The sequence below is a fragment of the Blastomyces dermatitidis genome (genome assembly GCF_000003525.1).
Source record: "Blastomyces dermatitidis ER-3 genomic scaffold supercont1.8, whole genome shotgun sequence".
NCBI lineage: Eukaryota > Fungi > Ascomycota > Eurotiomycetes > Onygenales > Ajellomycetaceae > Blastomyces > Blastomyces dermatitidis.
The window spans coordinates 2,471,918-2,498,292 of record NW_025544781.1 but is presented as its reverse complement, the minus strand read 5'-3'; the positions used below and the strand labels follow the sequence as shown (position 1 = coordinate 2,498,292).

At 31.6% G+C, this 26,375-nt stretch overlaps 1 protein-coding gene across 1 annotated transcript; it reads right to left on the bottom strand.

Moving 5' to 3' along the window:
* Nucleotides 1–9,594: 9,594 nt before the first annotated feature.
* BDCG_17522 (uncharacterized protein) lies at nucleotides 9,595–10,524 on the bottom strand (the record flags this gene model as incomplete). The annotated part of the gene is made up of 1 exon (XM_045426633.1): nucleotides 9,595–10,524. The coding sequence occupies one exon, from the start codon at nucleotides 10,522–10,524 to the stop codon at nucleotides 9,595–9,597; it is 930 nt and encodes a 309-aa protein (XP_045282122.1).
* Between the last annotated feature and the right edge of the window lie 15,851 nt (nucleotides 10,525–26,375).

Genomic DNA, 26,375 nt, shown 5'->3' with positions numbered 1-26,375 from the left:
AGAAGATCTGTCAGAGTTATCAAGCTTTAATAATAACTGAAAAAATAATGCTGCAATCAGCTAGCTAAGTCAGATGTGATTATATTATTAAATTAAACATGAACTCACAGACAGACAGTTAACAGAATTTCAACAAGTCTTAAGATCTGTTATATTTCTATATGAAAAAGTGAAGTCATTATAAATGACTGATAAAAAGATAAATCTCACAGACTCAGAGTGATATTCATTCTCATGAATATGAAATAAGTTTTTCAAATGAATCTTATACAACTTTGAGAAAGTGAATATATAAAATAAGTATTATGAATGCTTCACTGAGTGTAGATAAGTGAGTAATCTTATATTATACTTCATACACTTCAGCTTACACTATCTCATGTTAAATGAAGAGCTTTTAACATCTTTCTGTTTACAGATCTTCATTCATGATCTTACACCTGAGTTAAGAGTGAAATGAAAATGCTTAATCTCATAGTCAGACACAGTTGAAGAAAGCATACAACATTCTTATTATACAGAAATAAGTGAGTCAATTGTAATAGAAAATACTGCAATCAAGTATATTTCAACAGAGAATGAATAATCAGACTTCTATAACACAAGTTACACACTCAGATGCAATGAATCTATATATGAATATCATTGCTAAAGCACTGAATTCTCTGAAAAAGAGATTCTCAGAGTGAAAATCTTGATATCATGAGTATTGAGCTTGCTTCAACTGTAGATGCTAAAATCATAATATAAAAGATTACACTCAGTATGCACAGTTAAAAGAAGCAAGAAAGTCAAAAAACTAGCAGAATCAGTGAGCTTGAAGACACTCACTGATATTCTATGAAAAGTCTTCAAAGTGAAAGAGATGTCTGTGTTAGATAATTCTCTGAATTCTGTGAATATTAAGAGAAAGCAGGCTTCTGAATGAGATGTAAGTGAGAATGATGAAGTAAACACTTATCTCAATGCCTTGAGACCTGAAATGTTAATGTATAGAGAGCACTTGAATAAGAATTAAGAGATAGCTATAAAAGTGTTAACAGACACAGAAGCTTCTATATAATATATTGATAATTATATAATCTGAAGATTGAAAGAGATCTGCTGAGTGAAGAATCTCTGATGTATAAGATTATCTGATAACTGATATTTGATATCATCTGTAAGAGTAAGAGTTCTCTTATACTTCAGAGAATGATCTTGCTATATATGAGCATGAGAGCTGCAGAACATGAAATATAATCTTATTCTCAGACTTAATTGATTCTAAAGGTTCAATCTGCAGATTCAATGATGTACATGCTATATGCAGTTAACTGATAGAAAGAAAATGATTCATACAATTCTATTAACTGATATGAGAAGAATATTTCATGTCTCTGATATAGAAGAGTTAAATCTGCTTACACATTAATAAGTAAAGAGAATGATTTATAAGACCTCATCTGAAAGTATTCTGTATATCATATGAGATCTGAAAGCAGAGAAAACCAAGATAAAGAATATGCAGAAGAACAAGTGTATGAAGAAGCTTCTGAAGAAGTATGAGAAGATCTTTCAAACAGATTTTTCACTGAAATTACTGCTGAAACAAGGATTCATACATGAGATTGACATGAGGGATGCAAAACCAGTCAATCAGAATATGTACTCTCTGTCACAAATGTATCTTGAAGAACAGAAGCATCAGATCACTGATCTTCTAGAACATGATCTCATATAACTCTTATCAAGTGTGTGAGGCTTTTCAGTTCTATTTGTGAAAAAGACAGATGAAGAGTGATGAATGTATATTAATTATTAAGCACTTAACAAGCTTATAATCAAGAATGAATATTCACTGTCATGAATTCAATAACAGTTGAATACAGTCAGAAACACCTGATATCTATTAAAGATTAATCTTCTCTCAGAATACTGACAGATCTGTGTAGATGAACTGTCAGTTCTGTGAACTACATTTAATATATAATAAGAGAAGTTTGAATTCCTGATAATGCTATTTAGTCTGACAAATATATCTGTCATCTTTCAAATAATGTTGAATACAATTCTTCATAAACAGAATGAAACCTCATGTCTTGTATATCTCAATAACATTCTAGTCTTTTCAAACTCATATGATGAATATCTGAAGCATCTTGATAAAGTGCTTATAACTCTGACAGAGTATAAGCTCTATATCAAATCAATCAAGTGTGTGTTTGAAATGAAAGAGTTGAAGTTTGTAGAATATATAGTGAATGATGACTATATATATCTCATCTCAAAGAAATTAAATATTATAGTAAATTAACTGTGACTGAGAAATGTACATCATGTATAACAGTTTCTTGAATTGATCTCATACTATTACAGATTTATCAAGGATTTCACATGAATATCTGCACCACTCTCAGATCTCTTAAGAGAAATGAATGCAAATCTGCAAAAGAAGAAGTTTCATTCAATTATCTGAAATGCTGTGTATGAAGAGGCTTTTCTCACACTGAGAGAATGTGTAATAGCATTCTCAGTGCTTATTCAATCAGATTATGATAAATCTTTCTACATTGAGATGAATATATCTGAATAAGCTATTGAAGATGCTCTTCTACAGATAAGTAAGAACAGCAAGCTGCACTCAGTGATGTATAATGATAGAAAACTATCAGGCACTGAGCTCAATTACTCAGTGTATGAAAAGAAATTACTAGTAATCAAGCACATGCTGATGTTATGAGATAGATATATTGACAATAAGTATATGACAATGATGATCACAGATTATGAAAGCCTCATCTATCTACAATCAATGATAAAACCTTTCAAACACTTAGCATGTTAAATCTCAGAGTTTCAAGTGTATAATCCTCATATCAAATATCAAAAGAGATCAGACACTGTGATGTCTGATGCAATCAGTCACAGACCTGATTTCATGAATAAGAATTCTTCAAATCAGATACAAGAGATGTTTGTATTAAATGTACTGAGAGAATGCAAGGAATCAGAATGAGTGAATACTATAATCTCTTGCTTAAAGAATGGCAAGATGTTGAATAATAAGTATCTCATCAAAGTAGTAGAAGAGATGCTTTCAAACTTCAAGCTGAGAAAATTGAAAAATGACATTGTGCTTTATCATAATCTAGAATACACAGAAGCTCTCTATCTAGAATCTTTATTTAGATGTGACTTGATAACTCATATACACAAGGAATTCAGTCACTTAGAAAGTTCTGAACTCATGAGCATACTCAAATCAAGAGTATACTGGTCAAGCATAGCCGAGGACATTCAGGTGTATACTCATGAGTGCCTGAATTGTCAGGTTGTGAAAGAATCTAAGAAAGGATTAGAATATGAGAAAGCACAACATCAGATAAAGTATATGATATAACTGTTTGAACAATGAGAGATAAACCTCATACACATATTATTACAAATGTCAAATGAAAATTGATGAATAATCACTGCTATTGATTACACTACTGACTGATCAGTCATGAAAGCAGTTTCAGAGATGACAGAGAAGATGATGATGAAGTTTCTACATGATGAGATCTATGTCAATTATGAAATGCTATGTGAGATTCTAACTGATAACAGTGCAAACCTTGTAGAAGGAGCAGTGAGGCATTTCATGAGCCAGTTACAGACAAGATATCATAGAACAATGTCATATCATCCGCGGACAAACAGGAAGATGAAACACTTGAATGAAATCTTGAACAACATGCTGATAAAATATCTAGTGAACAAGTCTATGAGACTATGAGATGAATATCTCAGACAGGTGCTATTGATCATGTGAATTCAACAGCATGCAGTCTTCAAGCATTTACCATTCTACCTATTGTATGAATTGCATCCGCGCATCCTGAAGAATGCTTTGAAAAAGATGAGAAAGAGAACAGCAGTTGCAGATGCAACAGTTACAGACACAACAGTCACAGACACAGAATCAAGATTGAAAGAAATCAGCCACACACATGCAAAAGCTAATGAGTTACTCCTGAACTGAGCAATTCAGTTGAAAAGAATACAAGACTCACTTATTAAGGAATTGAGTCTCAAGATAGAAATGTGAGTTCTTGTATGTAATGAGAGTTCTGAGAAGTTTCAATTTAGATGATTTGAGTCATATAAGATACTTAAATCACATTCTCTGAGAATGTACACATTGAAAGAATCAGAGAAACAGATCTTATGCAAATTAATCAATGATTCACAACTTGTGAAAGTAAAGATGTAAGACCTGAGTGAATTATAATTATTCACAGCACTATCATCAGTGTTCAAAAAGAAGAGACTTATAATTGAAAAGTCTTATAAAGTAAGAGAAATTATAGACACTTATAAATCAGATAATCTCACTTATTTCAATCTTTTCATGATTATAAGAAAAGAATGAGAAGTAATGAAGAAATCAGGTGAACATCACACTTCAATAAGTGATAAGACTGTAGTCAGTTGTACAATAATGCATTGCAGACAGTGAGTGCAATGTGACAAAGAGTAGTCTTAGAGCAGCAGACTTACACATGAGTCAGATTACAGAAGAAAAAGAAATTCAGAGTTGAATTCAACTGTTTACATCAGTTATTATTATTATTATTCTTCAATTATAGATGTATGCAGTCAGAGACTATGACATCTACCTGAGAATCTTTAGTTCTCAGAGTTGTTCCTATATCTATAGAGTCAACTATTATACATTTATCAATTTCAAATATGCAAAATCAGAAAATTCCAGCCCAGAATACAAAAACTGTTTACAAATTGCAGTATTTCAACACCTTCTGATAGTTTGAAACCATTTGAAAATATTATGACAAAAGAAAAGAGAATATAGTCTTAAAGATAGACACATTAAATAGATAGAGAAAAGAACAGAAGGAAATAAGTACAGTAAAGAGAGAGTATAACAAAACAAAATTATTAAAAGATGATGTATAGCTGTTTTAACAGACTATATCTAGTCAATTTCCACCTCTTCATATTCAGATACTTCTGAATTCAGCCATTTTCTTGTAGCTGCTCTAGTTTCTGATAGAAAGTCTATTAAGTATTTAGTTCCTGTCTCAGTTGAGAATAAGAACCTCATATTTAATTGATTTAAATCATACTTCTTCTTTAATCTGACTCTGAGACTATTGTATAATGCACAATGCATTACAATATGCTCAGGATTTTCATTCACATTGCAGAATGAGCACTGTGTTGAATCAAATCTATCATCAAATCTTTGTATATAAGATTTGAAATAACCATGTCCTAGTTTCAGCTGAATTATAGATGAGAATATTTTCTTTTTACATTTAATTGAACAAGATTTTCACTTTGGTTTTGTCTCAAATCTTGAATAATGTATACTCTTCTTTTGTTTCTGCCAGCTTTCATTCCACTTGTTTAAACAAGATTCTTTTATCTTTCTCTTTATGAAAGACCAGGACACTGTTTTTTGAATAGATCTGCTTAATTCTGAACCCTTTTTTGCAGCTGAATCAGCCAATTCATTGCCATGAATATTCATATGAGCAGGAACTCAATGCAGATGAATTATCAGTTTTGATATTCTTCTCTTTTGAATTTTCAAAACAGAGTTTAAAATCAGTTCAAGATTCATTTGATCATTATGAATCTGACTATTTCTAAGTCTTTTTAAAGCAGCTTGACTATCAGAGAATATTCATGCCTCTTTCAAATCATTTCCTCTTTTATGAGATTTTATTTCAATGAGTTTGAAAGCTTTCACTATTGCAAATAGTTCAGCATCAAAGACTTCAGATTCACAGTCTAAATTCCAGAAATCTGAGATAAAATTAATACTATCTTCAGTATAAGCAATGCCTGCGCCTAATCTATTCAAATTCTCATTTTTTGAGTCATCTGAGTAGATCAGAATAGAGTCTTTTATATTAATTGTAGAGATCTTCTTCAAATGCTGTTCATATTCTCTCTCTTTAGATAGTTCACTTATTTGTAAGTCTATGAGAGATTCCAGCTTTTCTCTCCAGAGAGATATCTTCTCATGATCAATTTTCTCAACATTTAATGAAGAAAATTAATTCTTAATAAGTGAACATAGTCTATACAGTTGAGAGAACATTTTCTTTAAAGTATTATTCTCATTCCAATCAAGAAATCTATTCCAATCCAGTTCATTTCCTGAGTTAACTGATGGAAATGAAGAAGAGACTCTTTCTCTGATTATATAATTTGAGCTCATCTTCATGACTCTCAGAGCATAGTTCATACAGGCCTTTTCAAATTGAATAGCAGGAGGTGGAATTGAAGCTTCAATTTCCATTGCTTTAATAGAAGATGACTTGAATGCTCCCAGAATTCTTCTCAAAGCTCTGTTTTGTAGACTTTGAAAGAGTTCAGTGAAGTTTCCTTGATTGTTTCATCAAACTTGAACTCCATAATCAGCTACTGAGGTAATACAGGCTATGTATAACTGTCTCATAGCCTGAAAGAATAGACCTCTCTCAGTATTTGATAGTCTGATTATACTATTCAGTAGTCTCTCTGCCTTGATGATTGTTTGTTGAATATGATATTTAAAATTCAGCTTGAAGTTTAACCATACTCCTAGTCATTTGACATTTAAACTGGGTTTAATCTCTTTATTCAAAAGAGTTAGACTTAGTTCTTTCTCATTAAACCTGGAAAAAAAGTGAATTAGCTCAGTTTTATTCATATTAAATTGAATTAGATTGATATCTGCTCTAACAAAGATTTTCTTTGCTGCTTTCTCAATCACTTCTAAATTCTCTTTGATTGTCTTTGAACTGTAGAGTAGATCAATATCATCTACATAACTTGAAGATCTCACTATTTTCATCTCTCTATTCTTGAATAGATATGCAGTGTATATTGCAAATAAAACAGATGAGATTGAAGATTCTTGTGATACTTCTATTTCTATCTCAGTTTTATCTTGTTTTCTTTCATCAAAGAATAGTTGTATAATTCTTTTAGACATGAAACAATTGACTCATTTTATTAGAGAAAGTGGCAGTTTTAACATCTTCAAAGTTTGAATCATCTTAGACTTTGACACATGATCAAATGCACCTTTTATATCAATAAAAACTGCAGTTGAGACCAGGCCTTCATGCTTTGCTACTTGAATATCATGAATAACTGAGAGAACAGTATCAATTGCAGAACATTGTTTTCTACCTTTCATTTATTCATTAAATAGAAGAGAATCACTAATAGAGCTTATAAAAGATAATCTAGTAGCTATTATCTTTTCTAGAATTTTTTCCAAACAGTTCAACAGAGATATTACTCTATATGACTTAGAAATTGAAGCCTTTCTATTAGATTTTGCAAGGATTACTCCAGTAGCTTCTCTTCAGCATTCAGAATGATAACCATTTTTTAAGAGATTGAAAAAGAGCTCAAAATATTCATTCTTCAGATAGGAATATTTGTTTTGAATAATTGAGTGATTAATTGAATCAGGCCCTGCAGTAGTTTTAATTGAACATGAGACTATTGCTGACTCTAGTTCATCATATGTAAGCTCAGACCATTCCCAGTTATTTTCATCAATATATTCATGAAATGACATATTCTCCTCTTCTAAATGTGATGAGTTTTGGAAGAGAATTCTCATAAAAGCTTGACATTTTTCCTCAAAAGAATTTGCTGTATATAATTCATTCTGAAATTCATATTCTAAGGTTGGAAGCTTTGCTACACTTCTTGTTTTAGTATAGTTGAAGGCTTTGAAAACTTCTTTTTCTTATGCTTCTTCAAGGAATTTGTTCCAGCAATCTGTTTTGGCTTTTTTAATATCTGAAAAATATTCATTTCAAATAGCTTTGAACTCTTCATCAGATATTAAGTGATTCTTCCAATCTCTCTTAGCAGTGGCTAATTACTTTCTTTTAGAAGTGATATTCTCATTCCATCAAGGTTTGAAATACTCAGAAGACTTTTTCTTTGAAATATTTTCTTTAATACTTGTTAGAAGAATAGATGTAATCAGCTTTACTCTATTCTTCAGCATTTCATTTGATATATCTTGACTTTGATTTCAATAGAGCTCACTCTGTCTTTCAGATTTCAGCTGTTTTACTCTTTCTTCAACTGCTTTCCAATCAGCTTTATCAAAGTTATACTGATTAGAGAGAAGAGGATTTTCACTTCTTTGTTTTTCACTCAGTTGAATATCAAATTGAATGATCTCATGACCAGATCCTCAGGTTTCATTTGAATCAATAAACCAGTTTATAAGTCTTTTTTCAATTAGATTTTGTGACATGAAAGTTAGATCTATAATAGATTTCTGTTTCATGCCTTTTCTAAAGAATGTTTGTTGATCAGACTTGTTAACTAAATCTATTGAATGCTCAAAAGTTCATTCAACTAGTTTATCTGCTCTTACTGCTCTTGTGCACTCTGAGTTTCATCAGAGATGATGTGTATTGAAGTCTTCTGCAATTATAGAGTTTTTTAAGAGAGTTATATTCAAAAATCCTCTATCAATTGTCCAGGTATTGTTGTTTTCTTTCAATGATTTTTCATTATAGATATTTATAAGTTGAATAGTATCAAACTCATTATCTTTATCTATAATGTCACTCACTAGAATGTCAGAGTCAGATATGATATCAAATCTCAGATTAAATTGATATCTTGATCTTTTTCTTCCATAGATTGCTACTCTTGATTTTATCTCAGATTTTTCAGGAAGAAAGCAGTAATAGCTTGAATGAGAAATGATGTACATTTGCTCAGTATCAAAGTTTGATTCTTGAAGAAGTACAAAGTCAACTTTTCATTCAAATGCAATCTGAAGATAAGAATAAATGCAATTTGAGTTTCTATCCACATTGTTTTGAATAAATGTGATTTTTGAAGAGTTTTTAAACTTTTTTTGTTGTTTTTGTTGTACATTCATACTAAAAGAGAGTGAAGATATAGTAGAATCTAATCACTATCATCAGATAGTAGATTATAACTATTTTGAAAAGCAGGAATCTCAACTGCTTGCATTCTATCTAGTTTATTATCAGAGTCATTTCTCAATTCTCTAATCTTAACAGAAGTTTGAGAATTCAAATTCTGTTTACATTTAGCTGAAGAATTGGAGTTTGAAGACCTAGATAGTTGAGAGTTTCTTCTTTTTGAGCTTGCAGTTGTGGATTTACTAGCTTGACTTTTCTCTTCAGTTTTAGATTCACTTTGAACTTCATCTTTTCTCCAGTTCTTCTGAGTTCTTGGAGCAAATACACATTCTTTTGAGCTAGATGCATGTTTTTCTTTGCAATTGAAGCACTTAAGCAGAGTATGTTGACATATTTCACCTCTTTTTAAGCATGTTTCACATTTATGCTCACTAGTTTTGTGATCTCTAGCACAGAATGCGCATTTTAAGTCTCTGAAACAAGAGATTGCAAAGTGTCCATATCTTTGACAGTTTGAACACTGTGTTTGAGCTTTGAGATTCATTCTTGAATCTTTGTATTCATGAACTCTCATTTTCAAACCTGCTACTCTTACTTCAGAGATTCTTGATTGTTCAAGTGTCTTTGTATACACTAGAACAGAGGCATTTCTTCTGCTCTGTCTGAACTCAATTGAATTAAGTCATACAGACTCTTTTCTCAGTTGAATAGAATTGTATTCTTCTAATTCATTTTTGAGAAGCAGCATTTCTTTCTCACAGTTAAAAATTTCAACTGGAATATCATAAAGAATGAATTTGCCCCACTTTTCATCTCTTTCAGATAGAATTGTTATATTCAGTAGAGATTCTATTGCTGATTTCCAGAGATTCTCATTCTGAATGAGGAATTCTGCACTGAATTCAGGCATTGTAGTCAGAATGATGAAGTTTCCAAAGAATGATGGTTCAATTGAAGCTATGACTGGTTTTTGAACTTCAATATCAGTCATTAACTGAGAAAAGAACTGCTGGTTAATTTCATTTCTAATTCTGAAAATAAGATTTGAGTTTAGCTTGTTTTTTTGCAAGCTCTCCTGATTTGAGACTTTGAGAATAAGTCTTCTATTTCTGAAGATTTGAAAGTTCTTCTCTTTTTGCATTTCTTTTTTTTCCTTTCTATGAACAGAGATCTGAGAAATATTCTTCTCAGTTTTCTCAGAATTTTGAGCAGATTTTGAACTAGCAGGTTTGAAGACAGCAGATTCTGCTACTTGAGCATATATTTTCTTCTGATTTGAAGAAGAAGATGAAGAAGTAGAAGATGAAGAAGAGTCAGTGACTGTACTGAAAGATTTCAATGTTTTTTGAATTGTGTTTGAAATTCCAAGTTTGAACTTGATCACTTCTTGTAGTTGTCTAGCCTGAGCATGAAGAATTAACAGAACTTCTTCATTCTTCTCACTCAGACACTGTTTTCCAAGAATTTTGCTTGCTTTTTCCAGTTTCTGTATTTCAAGAACTTGTTGTTTCTCTATTTCTTCCTTCTTTCTTCTCTTTAGAATTTCAATCTCAGGAATGGCATCTGGGAAAACATCTTTTTCCACATCAACTGAGTGTACTCTTGAACTCATTTTACTCACTGAATGAAAAGTTGGTCAGACTGTTTCAATTGAGAGATTTATCAGTATATTTTCAAATGAAAAGTTGATCAGACTGTTTCAATTGAGAGGTTTATTAATCTATTTTCAAATGAAAAGTTGATCAGACTGTTTCAGTTGAGAGATTTATTAGTCTATTTTCAATTGAAAAGTTGGTCAGACTGTTTCAAAAGAAGAATGAAAGACTGTTGTATATAAAACACCTGATTTTTTTCACACTAGTTCAGTAACTAGATTAGATTTTTGAAGAGAATCTAATAAACTAAAAGTAATTTTTAAGATAAATCAATAAAATCTTTACAAACTCTTTCTTGGGATACAGTGAGGAAAAGTATGATATCAATTGATAATAAATCAGATAATATGACAGTTTTTGAGAGAAAAACTGACAAAAAATAAGTCAATTTTTTGCAGAGAAATTGATTAAAACTATTTAATTTTATTCTAAATCATCCAATTCTTCTCACACAACAAGTGTGCAACTCAAATCAGTCAATAAAGAGTGTAAAAGAGAATTAAGTATTAATGAAAGCTCTTCAGCCACTGAAAAAGTAATTCTTACTTAAAAGAATATGAAATTATGATAGAAAACAACTCTGTTTTTAATTCTTTGTAAGAATATTATATAAAACTCAGAGAAAAACACCTTACTTTTTCAAGAGAAGTAAAAAACTATTTCTAAGATCTTTTTTTTTATTGCATTAACTGCTGCAGAAGAATGAGATAGAAACTGCTAAGATATGCACTACTGTATACCTTCTATCAAGACTTTCCCTCTTCAGAATCTTGATATTATAGAGAATATAAGTCTGTTTCTATATGATAATGTAAATATTGTCAGTGAGATGTAGAGAAACTAGTTATTTATATCTCAAAATAAAAGACTTTGTCAATGATTATATCAATATAGAGTTAATTCTCAAATTCAATAGAAACCTAGTGTTGCTGTTCTCAATCCCTTGCAGAATCTATTGAATATTGAGGTATTAAAACTAGATTTAATATATCTCACTGTGCAGGGATCAAAGGCTCAGTCAGACCTTGAGATATACTGATTTTATAGTTGTCATGTCTGCCGATTATGTATCAAGTACAGTTGCTGAGGTATCTTTTTGTACTTTTCTGTCGGGGATGGGCCAGGTTGAGAGGGGTGGTACAAGGGTGAGACTTGGCGTTGATGTCTAGATACGATATGCTGAAGACAGACCACGGAGGTTGCACTTCAGAAGTGGCTGTTGATTATGTGCTTGATATTATCGCCAAGGTATCTTTTTGTATTTTTCTGCCGGGGATGGGCCAGATTAGGAAGGGCGGTACGAGGGTGGGACTTGGCGTTGGTGTTTTGGAACATCAAAGGTGGGCAGGGTTTTCGCGGAGGTTGCTCCTCAGATATCTCCACAACTACAGATCGGGGATCTTCCAAAATTGAGAAGATTGGTGCATATGGCTAGGTCTCTTCACCTTACAATTTGTATGGCACTTTGGCCCGGGGTTGTGGTGTGGTAGGGGAGAACGGGGGATAATCCCACACAGGAGTTTCGAACAACGTCCGGTTCACGTTTGGCTGGATACCTCCACCACCACACGGGGTATGCGGTCGGCGATGGGGTCAAAATGCTCGTATGATCGAGGGCTTTTCGATGGATCTATCGGCGGGTTCTTATTCGAAAAATCGAGCGAGTTCGTGGTGGAGCGGTTGAGTTTACATCAGTTCAATTGCAGAGATCACAGAGAATGAACTATCTGAAACATCTGCAGACATATAAGACCAAGTTATCTCAATCTCTGAGAATGCTCAGAGATTAGATGAGATTAGTTTTAATAAGTCATTTGCTGTAGTGATCTGAGTAGGTGAAGAGAGACAGTATAATATGTGAGACAGAATCATAAAAAGTTAAAAGCTGCTGAACCTAGTCATCAAATGCTGTATTATATAGAGGTTATGTAAGAGTAGTGACTAGCAGATAGAGAAAAAGTGTAAGAAAAGAGATGATGAATTAGTCACTAACTGTAAGAGTCAGCTGCAAAAGACAAATGTTATCATACACATCTGTGGCGGGCTGCGCCCGATCAATCATATAGACTATTCCATTACACTCCATAGATTCTTCCATTCCCGATCGCCGATCCGCGGCCGCTACGAACGCGCGTAGTGTACACTCTGATTCTCAGCCATTTCTGATCACCGATCCTCAGCCGCTACAAACATGTGTAGTGTACACTCCAATTCTCAGCCATTCTCAATCACTGATCCTCGGCCGCTACAAATGCATGTATATTCTTCTGCCCCGAAGCTCCACCGCGTACATCACCACATACATGTATAAATATCCACCTTGATCACTGATTCTCACACTTTCTCTTTCTTTTCTTCTCTAACATTTTTATCTTTGTTATATAAGACCTATCAATATTATACTGATCTATTCAGTGTAGGCCTCTTACACTATAAAAATGTTCATTATCTTCTTATTAGAAAACAATTATTCATATATCATCTTCTTATTAGAAACAATTACTCATTGAGAGATATCTGAATGTGTAATAATATGTAAGAAATAGAGAAACAGTCACACAGTTAAGCAGATATCAAGTTCTCAGATAGAAGCTTGCTCATCAGTCACTCTGGCCCTGTAACAAGATCTTACAAGAGAATATCAGTAAAAGACCTGAGAGTTCTGACATTCAGATATATAAGAATACAATTACACTTCTTCAGATTTCACAGATATCATACATCTGATAATTGATATAATCATATCTAATAATAATATGAAACTCTTGAACATGAGCATAGACACAGTGTCACAGTGACTCTAAGCAATATTGAAACTATAATAATAATAAATAGCTGATATGCATACAACTCAATAACATCAATATGAAGAGATTCAATAATTATTATAACAAGAAACTCATGCAATTCCAGCATCTACAGAATCAAGTATAAAAGCACTGAAAGAACACTTAGATGCTCTCATATATTTCAATACTTCTAATCTCACTCTCTACTCATCATGAAGGATGGAAATGCTTACAAAACTGAGTATAGATGAAGATTTCATCAGTTCATTAATCAATCAAGATTGATATATCAATGAATGATTGAAGAATCACACAAAACAGAAGTTTCATTTATAAATAAAAGCATGTGAATCAGTGTTGTAAATACCTGATAATATCATGAAATATCTTGATGTTCTGTTCTGAGACACTGCTATGCAATAGAAAGTATTAGATTGATTACAGAGTATCTGACAGAGAAACACTTCTCTTACAATATTCATCTCTGACTTCAACACTAAGATTCTAGAAGCAGATAGTCAGTCTTGAAAGAATCAAATGAAGATTAGCATGCTTAAGAAGACATTGACTTTCAAACTCTTACAGACTCTTATAAGTGCAGATGAAGACTTAACTTATGAAGGCTTCTGTACACAGCTTCAGACAATGAATGATTATCTTATCAAGCTTAAGAACATACAGAACAGTGACAGAAGATATTATATCTCAGCAACTTATACACTTACACTGAGGAATAACAATGATGCAGATATCATGAATTGAGTAGACTTGAATATCTACACACAAGCAAGAGTCTCTGCTGTTTAAACAGACTTCTGAGTTCCTGAGATCACTTCTGAAGAAGTTGCTGATCAACATCAACATAGAGTGTGTATTAACTGTAATTAATCAGAACATATTACTTTCAACTGCTGATTAATCTATATATCTTCTCATTCAAAGAATGAATCAGTGTCTGTTCATGTCAATCACATTGTATTAGAGAAAGATTCAGAGAATAACTATAAGAATGCTTCAATGAAACAGGGAAAAGATTAGCTTCTGTTCAAATTTGTAAACAGAAGCTTGAAGAGGTCAGACAACAATGATTTGAAGAGAAAATGATAATAGATGTGATTCTTGTATCTACTGTGATTAATAACATATATAATATAAAGGTCATGATAGACAGTGATCTATATCACTATGCAATGATAAAATCTTCAGTTGTAAAACATTATAATCTTCAGTATATTTCTCTATCAAAACCTCAACTTCTCACAGAATTTGATGATTTAAAAGACATTTGTACCTGTTACATGATGAAGCTGACTATAGATGTAGAAGAACATCAACATGAAGATATCTATGCATATAAAGTTGATAATCTTGATTATAATCTTATGTTAGAACTTGCCTGACTATCTGAACAAGACATCTTATTAAATGCTTAAAACAGAAGCTTGATATTCTCTAACAATAATAGAGTTCATAAAGATGATATTCATAAGATCATGAATCTGACACAGATCTCTGTCAACATGTATGAAATACTCTGAAAAAGAAGTCATTATCAAAATCACTGACAGAGTCACTGAGAGTAAGATTATATGTCAATCTATTTCATCAGTCTGATCAATATTAAAAAGACTCTAGAAAAGTTATTCTATATTATAATAACAGATTCTCATACAAAACTCTCTCAATAATATCATGAATATCTAGATATCTTCTGACAAGATAATATTATGAATATATCTCTCTTATGAGATTCTGAAGTGAATCACAGTATTAAGTTAGAGAAAAAGAATGATAAGAACTCTGAATTATTATAAAACTCTCTTTATAACATGTTCTGAGATGAACTTCTTCTTCTTTGAAAGACACTCAATAATCTATTGAATAAAGAATTCATACACATTAGTAACTCTTTCATCACAGTCTCTATTCTCTTGGCAAAGAAATCAGATGAAGAACTTCAATTCTGCATGAACTACTGAGATCTGAACAGATTGACAAAGAAAGATTAATATCTCTTATCTCTCATCAATGAAACCCTAGCATGAATTGAATGAGCTCAATAGTTTATAAAACTAGATGTCATCACTGCATTTCATAAGATTTGTATCATTAAAGAAGATGAATGACTTACAGTATTCTGAATATATTATGATCTCTTTAAATGAATAGTCACACTCTTTGAACTGACTAACATCTTTAGTACATTTCAGAAGTATATCAACTGAGCACTCTGAGATTTTCTTGATAAGTTTGTATCTGCTTATCTAGATGATATTCTCATCTTCACTGATGAATTCAGAAAAGAATATCAAGAATATGTATAAAAAGTATTACAACAGCTACAAGAAGCAGAACTACTGATAGATATTAATAAGTGTGATTTTAAAGTCAAGAGTATCAAGTATCTGAGTTTTATTATAGAAGCTGATACAGGAATTCAAATGAATTCTGAGAAAATCTTCATCATTCTTGAATGAGAAGCTCTGTGTACTGTGAAAGATGTATAAAGCTTCATTGAATTTGCTAACTTCTATCAGTGATTTATATGAAACTTCTCAGATATCATGAGATCACTTACAGATCTTACTAAGAAAGACTCAGTATTTTAATAATCAGTAGACACTGAAGCTGCATTTACACAGATGAAGAAGATGTTTATTAATACTTCTCTGCTGATAATCTTTGATTCTGATCATGAGATAGTTAATGAAGCTGATTTCTCTGACTATATAATAGAAGAAGTGATATTGTAATATGATGATAAAGATATTCTACAACTATATATCTTTATGTCTAAGAAACTGAGTCCTGCTAAATGCAATTATAAGATCTATGATAAGAAACTTCTTATGATTGTACACTATTTAGAAGAATGAGACTCTGAACTCTGAAGTATCTCTGAGTTTAAGATAGTCACAGATTATAAAAATTTCAAATACTTTACAACTATCTGTAAACTTACTGAATAACAGATATAATGATCTGAGTTCTTAAGCTACTTTCATTTTATAATACACTATCATTCTGGCAGTCAGAACTCAATAACAGATGCTCTCTCATGATGAGAGTAAGATATATTATTCAATATAATAGATACTCACTGAATGAATCAAGAGCACTGACTCTTGAATCTGAAGATACTAGTTAATCAAGATAAAACAGCTCACAGTACTATACATACTTCTTCAATTAGAACTGTCACTGATATCTTAACTTCTCTTAAATCTATATTAGATAAGCTATAGCATACAGCAGCTCAAACTGATGAACTTCTTTAAACACTCACTGAAGCAGTATAATAAGAAGTATTCTGATTTCTCTCAGAATTATAAGTAAGAATTAACATCTCAGAATATTCAATCAATGATAATAATGCTCTATAATTTCATAAATGACACTGAGTCTCTCACTCTGAATCCTTACACATCTGAATAATGCAAGAGATGCATGATTCATGTATAACTGATTATTCAGGCTGTGAATAACTATATAGAATGATCTCTCAAGAATTCTATTAATCTGAGATATTAAATAGTATCAGATACTTCATCTGAAACTGTAACTGCTGTTCTTCTGTTATCTTATAAAAGAACTGTAGAAAAGATCTACTGAAATCACTTAATATTTCTAATAGAATCTGATGAGATGTGATGATTGACTTCACTGTCAATCTATCTAAGAGTAAGAATTATAGAAACATTCTGATCATTATGAATTGATTGAGTAAGAATGTAATATTGAAATCTTGTAATAAGATAAATACTGAACAAGTCACTGAAGCCTTTCTACAGAGCTCATTCTATTGAATGTATGAATTACTGAGATTTATAGTATCAGATCAGAGCTGTTAATTCATGAGTACTCTCTGAACTAGAATCTGTCAAGTTCTCAAGATTATATATCATCTGTTAACTATCTATCACTCTGAGACTGATGATGCATCAGAACAGATAATTCAGATTATAAAGAATTATCTTCATAAGTTCTGTAATCACTTATAAGATGATTGATATGATCTTCTTCTACATGCAGAGATTGTTATCAACAGTTAAGATACTGTTTCAACAGATATAAACTCATTCTTTCTTACACACAGATATTATATGAAAGTGTTGAATCTTCTAGAGATTACACAGTTCATACTGAACCTCTGCAGTCTGATTCAGATTGCTGATAATATAGTAACAAAGCTCTGAGATGTCTGTGATTAAGCAGAGGTCTTCATAATAACTGTGAAACAAGATCAAGAGAATCAAATCAATATTCACTGAGACCTTACTAAACAATATAAGATAGAAGATCTGATATGATTAAATCTTAAGAATATATAAATCACATATTCATTCTGTATACTAGATTATCATCATGTCAGATATAAAGTAATAGAAGTTCTAGATAGTCATAACTATCATCTTGACACATTATCAGAAATTCATGATATATTTCACACAAGCTTGCTCTGCTGCACTGTCACTGATCTGTTCTCTTCTCAGCTGATATCTGACTGACAGCTGCCAGGTATCATAGAAGAAGATAATGAGCTTGAGTGAGAGATTGAAGATATTCTTGATGAGAGATCCCACAGCTATGGCTGATAATATCTTGTGAAATGAGTTGGCTACAATCAACTGACCTGAACTCTGAGTTCTGTATTATCTGAAACAGTGGCCGTTGACTGATGAGAACTGCTTCTGGAAAGGAAGGGCTAATGTGGCGAGCTGCGCCTGATCAATCATATAGACTATTTCATTACACTCCATAGATTCTTCCATTCCCAATCGCCGATCTGCGGCCGCTACGAACGCGCGTAGTATATGCTCTGATTCTCAGCCATTCCTGATCACTGATCCTCGGCCGCTACGAACATGTGTAGCATATGCTCTGATTCTCAGTCATTCCCAATCACCAATCCTCAGCTGCTATGAATGCATGTATATTCTTCCGCCCCGAAGCTCCACCATGTACACCACCACATACATGTATAAATATTCACCTTGATCACTGATTCTCACACTTTCTCTTTCTTTCCTTCTCTAACATTTTTATCTTTGTTATATAAGACCTATCAATATTATACTGATCTATTCGGCGTAGGCCTCTTACAACATCTTATTCATTTTCATATGTTACATGTTTAATCTATTTTCAACATCACATCACCTGAAAAACATCAAAAACAAAGAAAATCTCAAAACTCAAGATTCACAAGGGATTTGAGAGCTGTAAGCTGCTCTTATAACAATATTATATACATCTCTGATTTCTCTACTGCTCTGTGTACAACATTAATATCATTTATCACAAGATTGATTGAAATGCCAATATAGAAATGCACACATGTATGTGTAGAGAAATTGAAGAAGAGTGCAGAACTCACAGAATCAGAAGTCAAGAGAGAAGAGATAAAGACAGAAGAAACAGAAGAAGAAGACACAGAATCAGATGAATGACAGAAGTCACTCAGAGTCAAACACTTATGACTCAGTGTGCACACAACCTTTCTCACAGAGAAGAAAGAGAAAGTGATGAGAGAAGTGTAAAGACAGAAGAGAGTAGTCTTAGCAGCATTGTCATCTTCAATGAGAATGACCTCTGATGCTGAAGTAACTAAGAATCATTATTAGTGTATAAAAATTGCAAAAGCAGACATAATAATTACTGAACAAACACTCACTGATCTTAGAATTGTACACATAATTACAACACACACAAGGCTTCTCAGAAAGAGAGAGAGAGATATGAGAGAATGCAGAAAGCAGAATGCAGTATGCAAATAACTTATTCTCATAATAACATCTCAGACAAGGTATACAAGTCTCATGTCTGTGAGTGTAAAAGAGTACAACATCTGTATTCCTGTTTCTGAAAACACAGATATCTTTTGTCTGCATCATGAAGTCAGATAATAGATACTAGAGAATAGGCTGATACAGATCTATCATTCTGAAGAAATTCATCAGAGTGAATGTTTCTGTGATATTGAACTTTACAGTTGTAAAAAGTTTCTTGATATCTGTGAATATCATGACTTTGTACACAGTAAAATCTATAATAATTTTCTCTAAGAACAGAAAAATCAGCATTAGAAAGCAAAAGATGAAAAAGAAAAAGACTTATAATCTCAATACTGTTAAGAGAGAGAGTGATTCTCTGAAATGAACAGATAATTATCTTATTATGAATATTTAAAATAAATATAATAATCAGCATTTACAATCAAACTTCAGATAGTCATATTATACACTGTCTTCATATAATAAATTGTTCTAGAGATCAGTAAGAAGGGTGAGAGTGTACATACTGAAAAATGTAGTTCACTAAGTCTATGCAACATCTTCTTGAAATGAGAAGAGCTGATAATAAAAGCAGAGACAGTAAAACCAGAAGTGGCAGAAGTGAGGATTACAGAAACAGAGATAGTGGAAGCAGGAGAACCAGACACAGAGACAAGTGTAGAAGATTGAGAAGTGGCAGAGAAAGAAACAGAGAGAAAAGCAGCAGAGAAAGAAGTGACAGAAGAGGTAAGAAAGAACATGAGAGACTCAGTCATACATGATACAGATAATTTCTTCATTATCATATTCTTCAAGTTCTTGATCAAGAATGTAATATTGAGTTCACTATCATCAGCAGATGCAGATCTGTCAATGTGTGAAGATTCTACACAAATAAAAACAAACATATCAGCATCTGTGTTCATGCAAAATTGTGCCAGAAAACATGATCAGAAACTCACTGAGAAGGAAATAATCAGAGGTGTATAAGAAGATGAAGAAGATGTGTCATTCATGATAGTACATTCTGGCAATCATTAGAAGATAAACAAGTCCTGGCCATATACATTTCATAATGTATTACACTTACTGCTAATGAACTGCCTGATATGAGCACTATGATAACACTTGTTATAAGAATGAGAAGTCATTGCCAGGAACATGTACAATGTGATAGATAAACAGATGAAAAGAGTTGAACAGAAGAAGAAGTAGAAATCTTGAATGAGATAGTGATATTTAATAATGATGATGATAAAGAAGATGATTGAAGAATGAGAAAAGTTAGTGAATGAGTAATGTAATATAGTGAAAGTTTCTTTGTAAGAGTGTATACAGAATACTAGCTGAATCAGAGATAGGTTACATAATCATGAAATACTAGTGATGAGCTAATCTGCATGAAGTTAGGATGTATAATATAATCACATGAGTGTGATCAAATCTGGTGAGAGAGGATGTGATTTGAAAGAATGTACAATCATCAGATAATAACACAGCTGCTTCCGAACTACTAGTGTACGCGTACAAGTGTAAAGGGGTCATAGCGGCCGCTAATTAAATTAGCGTACAATATTACAATATATAAGAAGCCGGCGTACGCCTGTAATCGTACACTGGCTTAAGCAACCTTTGAATTACAGTGATGATATCTAGTTTTGTAAATCATTGAGCTTGTCTGATCTGTGCTAGGGTTTTATTAATGAGAGATAAGAGATATTAATCTTTCTTTATTAATCTGTTCAGATCTCAGTAGTTCATGCAGAATCAAAGTTCTTCACCTGATTTCTTTGTAAAGAGAATAGAGGCTGCAGTGAAAGAGTTGCTAATACATATAAATTCTTTATTCAACAGATCATTGAGTGTCTTTCAAAGAAGAAGAAGTTCATCTCAGAACATGTTATAAAGAGAGTCTTATGACAGTTCAGAGTTCTTATCATTCTTTTTCTCTAACTTAATAGTGTGATTCATTTCAGAATCTTGTAAGAAGAATATGTTTATAATATTATCTTATCAGAAGATATCTAGATATTCATGATATTATTGAGAGAGTTTCATACAAGAATCTGTTATTATAATATAGAATAACTTTTCTAGAGTCTTTTTAATATCAGTCAGACTAATGGAATAGATTGATACATGATCTTGCTATCAGTAACTCTGTCAGTGATTTTGATGATGACTTCTTTTTCAGAGTATTTCATACATATTGACAGAGATCTGTGTCAGATTCATAATCTTATAAATGTTATCTTTGTAAACTCTATCATTGTTAGAGAATATCAAGCTTCTGTTTCAAGCATTTAATAAGATGTCTTGTTCAGATAGTCAGGCAAGTTCTAATATAAGATTATAATCAAGATTATCAACTTCATACATGTAGACATCTTCATATTGATGTTCTTCTATATCTATAATCAGCTTCATTATATAACAGATATAAATGTCTTTTGAATCATCAAATTCTGTGAGAAGTTGGGGTTTTGATAGAGGGATACACTGAAGATTATAACATCTTATAACTGAAGATTTTATCATTGAATAGTAGCATAGATCACTGTCTATCATGGTCTTTATATTATATATGTTATTAATCACAGTGAATACAAGAATCACATTCATTGTCATCTTCTCTTTAAATCATTGTTATTCAACCTCTTCAAGCTTCTGTTTACAAATTTAAATAGAAGCTAATCTTTTCTCTGTTTCACTGAGACATTCTTATAGTTATTCTCTGAATCTTTCTCTAATGCAACATAATTGGCATGGACAGACACTGATTCATTCTTTAAACAAGAAGATATATAGATTGATTGACAGTTAAAAGCAATGTGTTCTGATCAGTTACAGTTGATGTATACTCTATATTAATATCAATCAGTGACTTCTTCAGAAGTGATCTCAGAAACTCAGAAGTCTGTTCAGACAGCAGAGACTCTTGCTTATGTATAGACATTTGAGTCTACTCAATTCATGACATCTGCATCATTATTATTCCTCAGTGTGAGTGTATAAGTTACTGAGATGTAACATCTTCTACTACTGTTCTGTATATTCTTGAGCTTGATAAGATGATTATTCATTGTCTGAAGCTGTGTGTAGAAGTCTTCATAAGTTAAGTCTTCATCTGCACTTACAAGAGCCTATAAGAGTTCAAAAGTCAATGTCTTCTTAAGCATGCTAATCTTCATTCAATTCTTTCAAGACTGATCACCTGCTTCTAGAATCTTGATATTGAAGTCAGAGATGAATATTATAAGAGAAGTATTTCTCTGTCAGACACTCTGTAATCAATCTAATACTTTCTGTTACATAGCAGTGTCTCAGAACAGAATATCAAGATGTTTCATAATATTATCAGATATTCACAACACTGATTCACATGCTTTCATTCATGAATGAAACTTCTGTTTTATATGATTCTTCAATTATTCATTGATATATCAATCTTGATTAATTAATAAACTGATGAAATCTTCATTTATACTCAGTTTCATGAGCATTTTCATTCTTTATAATGAGTAGAGAGTGAGATCAGAAGTATTGAAATATATGAGAGTATTTAAGTATTCTTTCAGCACTTTTATATTCAATTCTGTAGATACTGAAATTGTATGAGTTTCTTATTATAATAATTGTTAAATCTCTTCATATTAGCATTGTTGAGTTGCATGCATATCAGCTATTTATTATTATTATAGTTTCAACATTGCTCAGAGTCACTGTGACACTGCATCTATACTCATGTTCAAGAGTTTCATATTATTATTAGACACAATTATATCAATTGTTGAATGTATAATATCTGTGAAATCTGAAGAAGTGTAATCATATTCTTATACATCTGAGTGTTAGAACTCTCAGGTCTTTCACTGATATTCTCTTATAAGATCTTATTCTCTTCATAAGATCTTATTACAGAGTCAGAGTGACTGATAAGCAAGCTTCTATCTGAGAACTATCTGAGAACTCAGTGTTCACTTAACTGTTAACTGTTTCTCTATTTCTTACACATTATTATATGTTTGAATATCTCTTAATAAATAATCATTTCTGATGAGAAGACAATGCATGAATAATTGTTTTCTAATAAGAAGACAATAAACATTTTTATAATGTAAGAGGTCTACGCCGAATAGATTGATATAATAGATAGATCTTATATAACAAAGATAAAAACATTAAAGAAGGAAGGAAAGAGAAAGTGCGAGAATCAGCAATTGAGGTGAATATTTATATGTGTATGTGATGGAGCTTCGGGGCGGAAGAATATACACGCGTTCATAGCGGCCGAGGATCGGCGATCGAGAATGGCCGAGGATCGGAGCGTACGTGGAATCTGTGAAGTGTAACGGAATAGTCTATATGATTGATCGGGCGCAGCCCGCCACAATTATACTGATTAGACTGACCTGTGACTTTATTATTATTATTATTATTCTTTCATTATACTCATATGCAAGCGGAGCTTATGATGAGTCCTTGCGTGATGTTAAATACAGGCCAAGTGTTGGTTATACAGGAGGAAATACAGGTGTTGAGACCACACCAAGATAACAAGAACATAGGAAATACAAAGGAGTGACAATTAGATACATGCGATAATAACTTCCCAGCCCAGGAACATAGAGCGATTTATTGGAGTGATTTGTACACCTCTGTATTTATTAGGAACCTGAGGTGCTTGAGTTCCGGATTTAATGTATTCCCTGCGGGTTTCGAACTCACACGCCTTGGTTTCCCACACCAAGGCGCTACCGGGTGGCCGCATTAACCATTCGGCCACCGGGGCCTGACCGTGTGACTGTGTCTAAGATCAGAACCAGATTTTTGAATAGTCTTATTATCAATTCAATTAATCTCATTACACAGTTTTAACATTCAATAGTAGTCTTATACTGTTTCAGTGAGACTTACTGTCTACTCTTATCACATTTTTCAAATAGAATCATAATTTTCACTTCTCAATTTAAATTATTTTTATTACTTTAAATGACTTTAAATCTTATTTAAGTATTATTAAAAAGTGTTACTTTTTAAAAAATTAAAAATAGTTTAAAAAAAACCTTAAAATGTCTAAAAATAGTTACTTTATACTAAGAATGAAACTAAATGAAATTAAATAAAATCACTTTCTCATTTTTTTCAAGTCATGATTTTATTTTAAGATCTTATATATAATCACTTTACATGTTTTTTTAATGACTAGTCTCAGCAGAATTCATGTTAAGAAATGTATGAGATCAGATTAAATAAGACTAAATGTAAAATTCATAATCTCAGTGACTAGTCTAATACTGATAGTATATAATATTCTGATAATTTCATTGACAGAGATGAGAATGAAGTGAAAGTTTAACTCAAGCTGAGATATTTATCACTATCACTGAGAATAATTATAAGAAGAAATAATCAAGAAACTTATAATTATAAAATATAAAATTATTAAACAGTTTAATATCTCTGATTACAGTATATCAGAGAAGTATAGTTTTCATAAGAAAGTAAAGAATATACTTATACAAGAATATATTTAATTATTTCATAAGTGTTATTAATAATTATTATCAAATTCTGATTATATAAGCAATCACTGAATAAACTGAATAAGACTGATTTTAATCTTCAGTCTCAGTCTCATTTTGATTTTAAAAGAATGATTATCTTTCATAGTTTATTCTGAGAAATTACTCTTATTTTACTGTTCTTGAATTAAATCTAGTCATCTTTCACATCATTTCTCTCACAAATGATTCATTTTCGGATTTTTTTAAGACTTGATTCTGGTGAGACTCACGCTAAGAAATGTATAAAATCAGATTAAATGAAATTAAATGTGAAATTTATAATCTTATTAGTCAGTCTAATTATGTGACTATGTCTGAGATTAGAATCAGAATATTTGATAGTTTTGTAAGAAATTCCGCTTCTCGCGGATTCTTTACCTCTATTTCTATCTCTTGTATAATTAATAGAGTTAGCGGCCCTTGGCTATAAACAACTATATAGACTGAAGTTTGTAAATACTATTCATAACTCAGCTTGAATACTATTATACATTTAATCTCTACATTTTATCTTTCTACTGTGAATACTTCTAGTAGTTAATAGTATATATTATATCAAGCTGCAAATACTTGAATAATTGTCTATGAGTACTTATTCTTACATTTCAAGCTCAGTCAGTCAGTAACTGTCTATTATAATTGAAAGAACTAGAAACTTACATACTTCAATCTCTGTGAACTTTACTATAGATACTTAGAAGTAGTTATCAGAATTATAAATAATCTATATAAAAGAAGTTTCAGAGAACTTATTAATTACTTATAAGATATCATTCTCTGCATCTATAACAGAGAAATTCTTCAATTCAATGAATAAATCAATCTCAGTAAAGAATATTCTTAAACATCTTCTACAGAATTAAGCTATTTTTCTATAAGAAATACTTACTATCTGTAAACACTCTTCAACTGAGTTTCTAGACATAATCTTCAGAGACATCTATGAATTAAAAAGAAACTTTCTTAAGCTGTGATTACTTAAGATTACTTACTGAATCACAATCTATAAAAGCTTTTATAAGTTTGTATTTGAAATTGACTTATAAGTCTAACTGTGTAATATAGAAGATGAAGAAGCTATTATCTATATAATAACAGATCTCTACTAAACTGAAGCTAAGAACTGACTAAACTATCTAGAGAATGATTATAAGAGATTCTACTAATCTATTCTCAAGACCTATTTAGAGAATAAGTTAAGAGACTTTATAAGCTGAACAGAGAATATCTGAGCTATAATTATCAATATTAGAAAAAGAGATGAGAAATCTGATAAAGACTACTCACAGTATTTTATAAAACTGTGATATGAATTGAGATCTGTGAAAACAGAGCTCTGAAACAAGACCTGAATAATAATATTTATAAAGAGACTGAATAAAGATATACAGAATAAGCTTATTAAGTAAGACTCTAAGCTCTTAACTCTGAAGAAACTGCTGACTCTCATTCATTACTTATAGATCACTGTGAGAGTCACAGATCTGTAGAGAGTGAATTATTAATTAACTCTGTAAGAGTCAGAATAACAGAGAACAGATTTATTAGAAAAAGATAATAAGATATAAAGAGATTTATATCTGACTACTGAGTAGAAAGAGAGAGCTTCACAAGATTCTGTAAATAGAGTGTATAATAGAGAGATTAAGAAAAAGAGTCTTTACTTTATCTATTCTAA